This window comes from Glandiceps talaboti, chromosome 20 (genome assembly GCF_964340395.1).
Source record: "Glandiceps talaboti chromosome 20, keGlaTala1.1, whole genome shotgun sequence".
NCBI classification, from domain to species: domain Eukaryota; kingdom Metazoa; phylum Hemichordata; class Enteropneusta; family Spengelidae; genus Glandiceps; species Glandiceps talaboti.
In genome coordinates, this window is record NC_135568.1 from 12,020,347 (window position 1) to 12,032,949 (window position 12,603).

Genomic DNA, 12,603 nt, shown 5'->3' on the forward strand with positions numbered 1-12,603 from the left:
TGCAGATCTCAACAGATGTAAAATGAAGTACAATTCTTGACTTAAATTTGTCTTTAGTATATCTAAGAAAAAATATAACTTTAATAAGTATATTTTGGATTATGTTTTCTTGGTGCACAAACTGCACAAGATCTAATGAGTAACTTAAAATATGTTGATTTGTGTTTTTCAGCTGTACCTGGTGCACCTGGTAAACCCAAGGTAACAGATGTACAGGCTACAAGTATGACTATCAAATGGACAGAACCAGAATCTGATGGTGGATCAAGGATTACACACTACACAGTGGAAAAGAAGGAAGAATTCACAACTCGCTGGACAAAGGTGGCCTCTGATGAAGATATCATACATACAGATTTCACCATAAAGGGACTCAAAGAAGGCACTGACTATCAATTCAGAGTTGCAGCTCACAACAAAGCTGGTATTGGCAAATTCAGTGAACCATCTGATTCCAAGAAAGCCAAGCCTCCATATGGTGAGTTGTTGGCAATTAAGTTATGTAATAAAAAGAGTCTGTCATCATCATCATAATAATAATGATAATAATAATAATACAACTATACCTCTTTGCCTCAGTCTTAACATACTGCCCTATTTTGTAGACAAATAAGTTTACAAGCTAAGACTGGCATTTAAATGATCAAACACATTAGAAAAATGTTTGTACAAACACTGTGGCTAAATGTAACACTATTTCAACAGTATAAGAATGTATGAATGCAGTATGTTTACTTTTCAATGATTGATAAACACTTATTTTCATTTTCAATACAGATACTATTTAGTTCAGTAAGTATTGCATTTACAAACAAATAATGAATATTAAATTGATATACTGATATATGTAAAATGTGAATGATCAGGTTTCAGCATGATAGGAAATGAAGTATAGTATAAGATACAAAACTCCTTTTCAACTGTAGTATTTGCCATTTGGAAACTCAAATTCTCATTTTCCATCTATCCTGACTACACTGTTAAAATATTCAATATGTTAGACATATTTTTTTATAAGAATTATCTATTAAGTTTATTCATGTCTACCAACAGGTCTACCTGGTCCTCCTGGTAAACCAGTGATCTCCAACATTGATGCAACGAAGATGACACTGAACTGGACTACACCATTGAATGATGGTGGTGCACCAATTACTGGATACATCATTGAAAAGAAAGAGAAGTTCTCCACACTCTGGGCCAAGGCCAACAGATTTGATGTCTCAGAAACAACATTCACTGTAACAGACCTCAAGCAAGGATCTGAATACCAATTCAGAGTGGCTGCAGAGAACAAAGCTGGTGTTGGTAAACCAAGTGAACCATCCGATTCACACTTAGCCAAACCACCATATGGTAAGTTGAAATTGTAAACTTGTCTTGTACATCAGTGCATCAAAATGTAGATTATGTTGTTCTCTTCTTTGAAATCTGAAAATGTTAAAATACTACAGTGTCTATCTCCTAGAAGTATTTCCAACCCTTTTCCCATCCAGTAACTTTTTTAAGTAAATGATTTTATAATTCTCATCATATCTTAACACTGTATTTTTCAACAGATGTACCTGGTCCACCTGGAACACCCAAAGTCTCAAATATACAGGAAACATCAATGAAACTGACTTGGACTCCACCTGAAGATGATGGTGGCTCTCCTGTTACTGGATACCATGTTGAAATGAAAGAACAGTTTGGATTCAGATGGTCCAGAATCAACAAACACAGTGTAACTGATCTGACATTTGATGTTGAAGGTCTGACGGAAGGCAATGAATATGAATTCAGAGTTTGTGCAGAAAACAAGGCTGGTGTTGGTAAACCAAGCAACTCTGTAGGACCACACAAAGCAAAGGCCCCATATGGTAAGTTGTATTACAAGCATTCTTGGTATTATATACTGCTATGTTTTAAGAAATGAAAGTTGATGATATCAGAATGTTGCCAGTTAGAAAAGTATCCTTCAACTAGAGAACAATATTGCAAGGTGATTTCTGTTAGGTAATGTATGTTTTCTAACATCTTTACTGTAGATGTACCTGATGCACCTGGTAAACCCAAGATCACAGGAGTTACAGCCAAGACAATGTCCATCACTTGGTCAGAACCCATATCAGATGGCGGCAGTAGAATCACCAACTATGTGATTGAGAAGAAGGAAGAGTTTGGTAGCCGATGGACTAAGGTGTACACAGATGCCAAAGTCATTGGTACTGATCATACAGTAACTGGTCTCACTCAAGGAACAGCATATCAGTTCAGAGTTGCTGCTGAGAACAAAGCTGGTGTTGGTAAATACAGTGAACCATCAGATCCAAAGACAGCTAAACCACCATATGGTAAGTGATCAATTATAACCTAATTGGTGCTCAAACCATTTCTTTTTAATGTAAAGTCCTGAGATCCTTTGATTTTTTCAACATATCTGAACACTAGTACACTTTGTCTCATTATTTTAGAATGGTAATTTACATGTTTCTCTTTCTCAAACAGATGTACCAGGACCACCTGGAAAACCAAGTATTTCAGATGTGACAGCCAATAGCATGAACCTCAGCTGGTTATCACCAGAAGATGATGGTGGTTCTCCTGTTACTGGTTACTATGTAGAGAAGAAAGAGCAATTCACCACAATGTGGACAAAAGTCAACAAGTCTGCAGTTTCTGACACCAGATTTAGAGTAACTGAATTGAGAGAGGGAACCGAATACCAATTCCGTATACTGGCAGAAAACAAAGCTGGAGTTGGCAAACCCAGTGAACCAAGTGATGTCAGGAAAGCTAAACCACCATATGGTGAGTTCATGTTAAACTAAAGCGTTCATTTGTATCATAATCTGAATCACCAATGATTGTTAACATATTAGTCCATTGACTAACAGTCTGGCCAGGATAGGGTTTTTGAGACATATTAACATGATGGCATGTCAATTATTTAAATTTAAGCACAAATTGACCTGCTGTTAACCATTATGGTATACTAAATGTTATTGACTGAATTGTTTTCTACCAGATGTACCAAGTGCACCTGGAAAACCAGATGTTTCCAAGATTGATGCCACTCACATGACTCTCACCTGGACAGCACCAAGATCAGATGGTGGAAATCCAATAACTAGCTATGTGATTGAGAAGTATGACATTGGTAGAGGAAGGTGGAGCAGAGCTCATAAAGACAAAGTATTTGACACAACTTACACTGTGACAGATCTGATGCAAGGTACAGAGTATCAGTTCAGAGTAGCTGCTGAGAACAAAGCTGGTACAGGACCATTTGGTGAACCAAGTGACAAACACCGTGCTAAACCTCCATATGGTAGGTGTTAGTCATGATATTTCTTTTACAAGAAAACACATTCTGTTGTCCCTAATCTCACCAATTTTCTAATCCACATATTGATAGTGATTTAGCAAAGTTATTAACTCCAATTATTTTTGAAAATTGCAGATGTACCAGGACCACCTGGGCGACCAAAGGTCTCTGATGTCACTTCGACATCCATGACTCTTGATTGGACAGTACCAATAACAGATGGTGGAGCCAAGATAACCAACTATGTGATTGAAAGAAAAGACAAGTTTGCAACACGCTGGATGAGAGTAACCAGAGACACTATCACTGATATCAACTTCAAAGTAACAGGACTAACAGAACACTCAGAATATGAATTCAGAGTGGCTGCTGAGAACAAGGCTGGTGTTGGAGCATTCAGTGAACCATCAGAACCAAGAATAGCCAAACCACCATATGGTAAGTTGTTATTGATCTTCACAATCCATTCTAATATTCATTAAAACCATCAAGGTTAAACAAGCTTATTTGCTTAACAGTGAATTTCTGATTGAGACAGATCAAGTGGCAACTATTGGAGAGGTGTACTGTCGTAGAATATTCCTTGAAAATGGACAAAATCTCGACCATGAAAATTCCTTGTTTTGAAATTTAAGTGACGTAAAGTGTATGACCATATATGTTATGGACATCATTAGCATTGCACTTCAGTTAATTGGAGTGTGCATATGTGTGCATATGTATGGAGTGTGCAACTTCAGTTTTGATAGACACAGTTCTTCATTCATACTGTATTATAAATTCACAGTATTCACTAATTACTTTGATTTCTAACAGACAAACCAGATGCTCCAGGTAAACCAACAGTATCTGACATAACAGAGAAATCCATGAAACTGACATGGAGTCCACCATTAAATGATGGTGGCAATGCCATCTTCAATTACGTCATTGAGAAGAAGGAGAGGTATCATACTAGATGGACACGAATCAGTGACTTCACTGTACCAGACACAACACATACTGTGACTGGACTGGAGAAAGGCAATGAGTACACTTTCAGAGTGTCTGCTGAGAACAAGGCTGGTGTTGGCAAACCTAGTGAGCCATCAGATCCCAAAGTGGCCAAACCACCATATGGTAAGTCAGTTAAGAAGTATCCTCCTTTTGTGCTAATTTCTGCAGATTCTTACCAAGTTTTTTTATTTTATAATAATTTGGAACATTTGTCAACCTTATAAGACATTGTCTCTTTTCAAAGTTTCCCCAATCAGTTTGTACAATCAGCTGTCAATCAGCAAAGAACAGTATTAAGTCAAAGTGAATTGTCAACTATGAATACCCATGTTTACTGTATTATTTCTTTGCTATTTTACAGATGTACCTGATGCACCAGGAACTCCAGATATCATTGAAGTTCAACCAACATCAATCAAACTCAAGTGGACACCTCCCAAAGATGATGGTGGATCACCTGTTACTGGATATACCATTGAAAGAAAAGAGAAATTCAGTGCAAGATGGGTGAAGGACAACACACTCTCTGTAACAGATACTAGCTACAATGCCACTGGTTTGACTGAAGGCACTGACTATGAATTCCGTGTGCTAGCAGAAAACAAAGCTGGTGTTGGTAAACCAAGCTTCCCAGCTACATTGAAGATCTCTGTGCCTGATGCCCCTGGCAAACCTACTGTTATTGAAGTTTCCGACAAAACAGCCAATCTCAAGTGGACACCACCAGATTCCGATGGTGGAGCAAGAGTTACTGGCTACATAGTCGAGAAACGTGACACAAGCAAAGACCGATGGGTTAGAGTGAATAGAGTTCCAGTGAAGGAACCATTCATCGTTGCTTCTGATCTGATCAAGGGTACAGAATATGAATTCCGAGTGTCAGCAGAAAACAAGGCTGGTGTGAGTGAACCAAGCAAACCATCAACACCAGTGGTTGCTAAACCACCATACGGTAAGGTTCAAAGTTGAAAGTTGAAAGTTCAGTGTTTATATCATGAAATAAGATGGATACATGCTTCAATTTCATTCATTCTTCTTCACCTTTTCACTTGTCCTTTTCATTTCATCTTCAATTCCTTCTATCCAATTGTCACACCTTTCACATATCTCAACCTTACTCACCTTTGCTTTCTTCTACCTCAAACCACCAAGATGTTCCCGATGCACCAAGTAAACCTGACGTTATTGAAATTACAAAATCTTCAGTGTCTCTGTCTTGGAGACCACCCGTATCAGATGGTGGCAGTGCTATCACTGCATTTGTCGTGGAGATGAAAGAACAGTTCACAATGAAATGGTTGGTCAAACTAAAGACACTTCATCCACACTGTATTGTCACTGACCTCAAGGAGAATTCAGTCTATGAGTTCAGAATTCGTGCTCAGAATCAAGCCGGAGTTGGTCCAGCTGGTGACTCAACTGCCCCAGTGACAGTCAAAGATCCTTATGGTGAGAGTTTTCATCAGTTGTGTACTGAGCTGTGGTTCTGAAATAATTGGTTAAATTACTCACTTTCCCTGTTTTTAAGTGGTATGGTCTAATATGGTGTGTTTTTATAACTAATATTAAGTGTAATGCACTCTCTTTGGTTTTGTGTTTTTTGGTGTTAAATCACTTCAAGGAAATTGGTCTGTACATTTTTTTATTTCCTGGCCTTATTTTCATTCTATTTATTGTTTCAAGTTTGGATATGATTTCTTTAATACTCTGTGTTGGTTATTAATAACATCATTTACTTTTCATGTTGTCTCTGTTGGTTTCGAGGTTATGATTTGTTGTCCAATTTGGTTGGCATGCAGGGTTACTAAGCTTTGAAAATATTCAAACGAGTGATTCAAGATTTCCTTTCAAGTTGGTGTGTTGATTGCATGTATTGGCTATAACGGTTTTAAGGAGGTTATCTGTGGTGTCTACTTATGTGTGTGCTTGTATAGATAAGCACTAACCAAGGTTGCACATAAGTATCAAACTCAGCTCTTAGTATATATTCCACACATATCTCTACATAGATGTACCTGGAGCTCCCGGAGTTCCTGATGTTCTTGACGTGACACATCACTCTGTCACTCTTCAATGGACTCCTCCAGAATCAGATGGTGGTGCGCCAATCCTTGGTTACTATGTGGAAAAGAAAGAAGCATTTAGTCCTAAATGGGTACCAGCTGTGAAAGAGAGAATTCCTCAATTCTCATGTACGGTGCTTAATCTCAAGGAACAATGCCAATATCAGTTTAGAGTGGTCGCTGAGAACAAGGCTGGTGTTGGTAAACCAAGTGAGGCAACAGCATCAGTTTTGCTGAAGGCCTCGTATGGTAAGACTCCTGGTTGTCACAAATTTGATGGAATTTACTGCCTTCCCATGTCCATGTATGCTACTTATGAAAATTTGCCAATGCTTTCAATTTTCTTAGCAGATAAGGTTCTTCTTTATTGCATTGTCTTTTTACATGGTTGTATGTTGTTCAATATCACAGCATTGATTGTTGTCGGTTCACTACTTGGTGTGTTCTCTCTCACTTCATGCCCTTCTCACCTTCCTCTCCCATTCCACTCATTCATCTCTCTCTCCAGGTGTTCCTGATTCTCCAGGAAAACCATCAGTATCAGATATCGTAGCAACTTCCATGACCCTTAAATGGACACCACCAGAAAACGATGGTGGCAGTCCAATTACAGGGTACTTAATACAAAAGAAAGAGGAGTACCACAGCATGTGGGAAAAAGTCAATATGTACAAAGTCACAGACACCACTTTTACAGTGGAACATCTGAAAGAGGGTAAACAATATGAGTTCAATGTAGCAGCTGAAAACAAAGCTGGTGTGGGTACACCAAGCGAGTCAACAGGATTAAAACTTGCCAAGAAACCATATGGTAAGTGTAAAAGGCCTGAAATTAAAACAACTATATCAGGTGACTAACAGGTATGTCGTTTCACTGTGGAGTAATGTTTTGTGAATGTTTGCCATTACAGCCCAGGTGATGTAAGTAATGAAAGCTTTTGATATATAATGTTGACATTATGGTTTGAATGCATCTCAGAGACCACTGTCATGAAAATAGAAAATAAAAGTGTCCTTCAAAATTTGTTCAAACTTTGTTCCAAGTTATATTTAAAAATGAAAGAGAACTCTTTTTAGTACTCCACTAGCCGCAACTGGAAAGTTTTTTGTTACTGTTAGATATAATTACTCACTTCTAATATACACCCTGCACAGTATTGATTCACATGTGGGTAAACATATTTATGTAGCAGTTCACATATTTAGTCCACTACATCCAATCAAATTGACTTTTTGGGGGTTCATACCCATACCATTAGTGTCCTCAATGAATCAACTTATTACTACACTACTTATAGATAAAACAGAATTCTAATTAACATGTACAATGTCTAATTGTTGGTATTCTAATAATGTTGTGTGAATATATTATTGTAACGTTGTTGTTGTTGTTGTTGTTGTTGTTGTTGTTGTTGTTGTTGTTGTTGTTGTTGTCTGATCAAAAAAATAATATCCCAGTACAGCTAGTGCAGCATTAAAGGAGAAATACAATGTGTAATTTCTGTTTCATCTCAAAGTTTGTACATTTTGTCATCATTTTAAAATTATGCAATAATAAGTGAAATATTTTAATGTACAAACCTCTGTTCCCAAAATTACAGTTCTACTATTACTGAGATGCATTCTTCATATGTTAATATCTATATTATAATTCAATCTTCATGCACAATAGACAAACATCATAAAATCATTTTACTCTAGATGTACCAGGACCACCAATGCAGCCCACTGTCACCAGTTTCAATGCTACTAATATGACTATTTCATGGAAGCCACCAAGAGATGATGGCGGAAGTCCAGTAACTGGATACATCGTTGAAAAGAAAGATACTTCAAGTACTAGGTGGATGAGAGTCAACAGAGAATCAATGCCTGATACGACCATGACAGTCAGAGATCTGTTTGAAGGCAATGTTTATGAATTCAGAGTGGCTGCTGAGAACAAGGCTGGTCTTGGACCATTTAGTGAACCATCTAAACCACAGAAAGCCAAGCCACCATATGGTAAGTGAAATGTAAAAGTTATTGGTGATATACTTCCTAAACAGTACTAAAAGTCATCAACATTTGGTAAGACAAGTTAGACTGGGTTACCTGACTTAACCATACAAAGCCCTGTAAAGTCATTGTCAATAACCCTGCAGCAAACAACCTCTCTGAAATAGATTTCCAAAGCTGGCTCAGAACAGACCTGCTGTAGACTACCTTGTAGATAAAGTTCTTCATTAAGAAATAATGAATGTGATGAGTTTGATGCGAGTTTTAAATATGTTGCGTTTCTGTCATACTTCTAGATGCACCTGATGCACCATCCAAACCTATTGTCAGTGATATCACTGCCACTACTATGAATCTGAACTGGTCAGCTCCAAGATCTGATGGCGGATCTCCAATCACTGGTTACAATGTCGAGAAGAAAGAAAAATTCTCAGCCCGATGGGATAGAGTCACCACTTATGCTGTCGCAGAAACTGCATACAAGGTGTCTGGACTCAAAGAAGGCAATGAATATGAATTCCGAGTTGTAGCTGAAAATAAGGCTGGTGCTGGTAAACCAAGTGAACCATCAGATGCCAAGATTGCCAAACCACCTTATGGTAAGTTGACATTTAGGGTTCCTGGACTAACCTGTGATACAAATATTGTCTAATAAACAAACTGTTTTATGTCAAAGTAATTTCCAACACTTCTGTTAAGTTTTGACTTATGTATTCAGAGACTATATACTCCAAATGAACACCATGTTGTACACCCATCCTATATGGAGTCTTGATGGTTGAATGTTTAGAGTGGCTGGCTTGGAATTGGCAGATTGTTGGCTTGAGTCCCACCACTTCCATTTGTTTCTGAAAGGCTTATGTCTTTGGACAAGATTTGAAACATGAGTGTGTCCCAGTTAAACCAGCTGTATAAATGGGCATTTGCTTGGACAGAGATTGTTATGCTATAACCATAATCTTTGTAGCATGGAGTATATACTCCACAGCGATTTGAAGAAGTATAAAATAGGGTAACCAGTCAGAATTGTATGATGCTTTTGAAGTACTATTTCAAATATGGGAACAAGATACATGACATTTCATTATCATCATTTCAGATGTTCCTGGTCCACCTGGAAAACCACTTGTGTCAGACATCAATGCAACATCGATGACACTCACCTGGACTAAACCATTGGATGATGGTGGTGCACCTATCACTAATTATGTCATTGAGAAGAAAGAACAGTTCAGTCCTAGATGGGTTAGAACTGGAAAGACAACTATCACTGATCTGACATGTACAGTTGGTGACCTCAAACAAAACTCAGTCTATGAATTCCGTGTCTGTGCTGAGAACAAAGCTGGTGTTGGCAAACCTAGTGAATCTACTGGTCCACATACAGCAAAACCACCATATGGTATGTATGACTAAAAATCACTCAATCATACAGACAAATATATTGTATATGTACAAGGTTTATGTACTTCAGAAAAGTTTATCAAAATATTTTTTTCTGAGATCAAAATAAACCTATATTACATGTATTCCAACATCTGAACAACAATTTCTCAATCATGTCCAGCAACCAGTAGAACTCTCACCCAGTTATTCAAACAATATAGACAATTTGAATGACTGATTAGTAAAGTTAATATATTGTTAACATGTACTCATCACATTGTATTTCTAGATGTACCCAGTGCACCGGGCAAACCTAAAGTGACTGAAGTATCAGCTACCACTATGACAATCAAATGGACGCCACCAGAGTCAGATGGTGGAAGTAGAATTACCAACTATGTGATTGAGAAGAAGGAACCATTTGGTTTACGCTGGGCTGTTGTCAACAGAGATGAGAAAATAACAGATTTAGTATACACAGTGAGAAGTCTTATTGAAGGCTCTGAATACCAATTCAGGGTTGCTGCTGAGAACAAAGCTGGTGTTGGACAGTACAGTGAAACCTCGGATACCAAACAAGCTAAACCACCATATGGTAAGTTTTGGATTAAATAATGTCTGCAGTTTTAATAACAATGAAATATGAAATGACAATTTAACGAAGTTATGAACTATGAAAAAAATTATAAATCAATGGTATGGTGGTATCATAATTATATTAATATAACCCGTATTCTAGGAGATAACATTAAAGTTCCTATGATGAAGAATATAGCATGTTTTGTCTGTATAATCACATTGTAAAATCTGTCTTTATATTCCTTGCAGGTCTTCCAGGCCCACCTGGTAAACCAGTTATCACAAATGTGGATGCTACTGAAATGACCCTGAACTGGACCCCACCATTGAATGATGGTGGTGCTCCAGTCACAGGATACCTAGTTGAAAAGAAAGAAAAGAGATCCACCATTTGGACTAAAGCTAACAGATTTGATGTCAAAGATACAACATTTACTGTCACTGACTTGATTCAGAAATCAGAGTATGAGTTCAGAGTTGCTGCTGAGAACAAAGCTGGTATTGGTAAATTCAGTGAAACATCTGAATCAAGAATTGCCAAACCACCATATGGTAAGTACTACTACGGAAAACATGTCATCGGCAAACTAAGATAGACATAAACTAAAACTACTGTTGTTGATTGGGGTAGATTATATGTGTGGGGTGATAGCAATGCCTTGGGTATCTAGATATTACTACCCTGTAATCAAGATAGTGTAACCAGTGAATGAGGTTGAATGTGTGCACTTGAGGAAAACTTTGCCTCAGAGATGACTACTTTAAGTGTAATTGCAAGCATACATTGATAGCTTATATCAACATGTCGCAGTAATAGTTTTAGTTTGTCTTTATGTTAGCTTAGCAAATGATGTTTAATATAATTTATGATATGGTTTGTTTTTTTACCAGATGTTCCTGGACCACCTGGTATTCCCAAGGTATCTGATATCTATTCAACAACCATGAAACTAAGCTGGACACCACCTGACTATGATGGTGGTTCATCAGTCACTGGCTACTACATTGAAATCAAAGAACAATTCAGTGTAAGATGGTCCAGAGTTAACAGATCAAGTATCCCAGAACTTAACTACACAGTCAAAGAACTGAAAGAGAACTCTATCTATGAATTCAGAGTCTGTGCTGAGAACAAAGCTGGTGTTGGAGCACCTAGTGAATCAAGTGGACCTTTCAAAGCTAAACCACCATATGGTAAGTTAAGAAAAATAATCTTCTGGAAGATTAGGAAATTGTGATAAAGTGATCTATATGTATAAACATACAATGTGGTATTTTACCGTTGTTTTAGCTTGGAACATCCAAGGTATTTCCCTTGAAGACGAAGATTTTGTTAAACCTCAGTATGCATTGTTAGGAATATAGGAATACATTGCAGTGATGTTGGGCAACTGAAGCTTAACTTGCACACAATTTCACAAGTGTTCCACTCATGTGAAAACTCTTGAGACAAAAACCATACACAATATCTGACATGTACGATTATTTTCTATACCTAGATGTACCTGAGGCACCTGGCAAACCTAAGGTGTCGGAAGCTACAGCTAAGACCATAACCATTAAGTGGACAGCACCTGACTCTGATGGTGGCAGCAGAATCACTAACTATGTCATTGAAAAGAAGGAGGAATTTGCCTCTCGCTGGCTCAAAGTACACACAGAAGACAAAGTGATTGATACCAGCTACACAATAACAGGACTTACTGAAGGTACAGACTATCAGTTCAGAGTGGCTGCAGAGAACAAAGCTGGTGTTGGTAAATACAGTGAACCATCAGATACCAGTAAAGCCAAACCACCATATGGTAAGTAATACTTTTGAATTGCCTTTAACATTGAAGTGTGCTGGCAAAGACCGAAGAGTGATTTCACAACCTGTCAGGAAATTGACATATTAAATTAAAAATTTTTGAAAGTACTAACATCTTACTTGGTTGGGAACCACAAAAGTTGCCAATTTGGAGTGGACAATATTGAACAGTTGACGGGTTTGGATTGATTGATAGATTGATTGATTGAATGGTTGCTTGGTACATTGATTGATTGATTGGTTGGTTGGTTGGTTGGTTGGTTGGTTGGTTGGTTGGTTAGTTAGTTGACTAATTGATTGATTGGTTGGTTGATCAGTTGATTGATTGATTGATTGATTCATTCATTCATTCCATTGATTCATTCATTCCATTGATTCATTCATTCATTCATTCATTCATTCATTCATTCATTCATTCATTCATTCATTCATTCATTCATTCATTCATTCCTTTACAAAAT

At 37.5% G+C, this 12,603-nt stretch overlaps 1 protein-coding gene across 1 annotated transcript in view; it reads left to right on the forward strand.

Moving 5' to 3' along the window:
- The window catches only part of LOC144450678 (titin-like), a 450,019-nt gene that overhangs the window by 339,996 nt on the left and 97,420 nt on the right, over positions 1–12,603 (forward strand). Inside the window, exons 255-270 of the mRNA XM_078141331.1 lie at positions 173–478; positions 1,054–1,356; positions 1,560–1,862; positions 2,031–2,336; positions 2,491–2,793; positions 3,011–3,313; positions 3,446–3,748; positions 4,127–4,429; positions 4,668–5,258; positions 8,071–8,373; positions 8,664–8,966; positions 9,467–9,769; positions 10,043–10,348; positions 10,582–10,884; positions 11,224–11,526; positions 11,832–12,137. Coding sequence (XP_077997457.1) covers positions 173–478; positions 1,054–1,356; positions 1,560–1,862; positions 2,031–2,336; positions 2,491–2,793; positions 3,011–3,313; positions 3,446–3,748; positions 4,127–4,429; positions 4,668–5,258; positions 8,071–8,373; positions 8,664–8,966; positions 9,467–9,769; positions 10,043–10,348; positions 10,582–10,884; positions 11,224–11,526; positions 11,832–12,137 — 5,148 coding nt within the window. The remainder of the gene's footprint in view (positions 1–172; positions 479–1,053; positions 1,357–1,559; positions 1,863–2,030; positions 2,337–2,490; positions 2,794–3,010; positions 3,314–3,445; positions 3,749–4,126; positions 4,430–4,667; positions 5,259–8,070; positions 8,374–8,663; positions 8,967–9,466; positions 9,770–10,042; positions 10,349–10,581; positions 10,885–11,223; positions 11,527–11,831; positions 12,138–12,603) is intronic.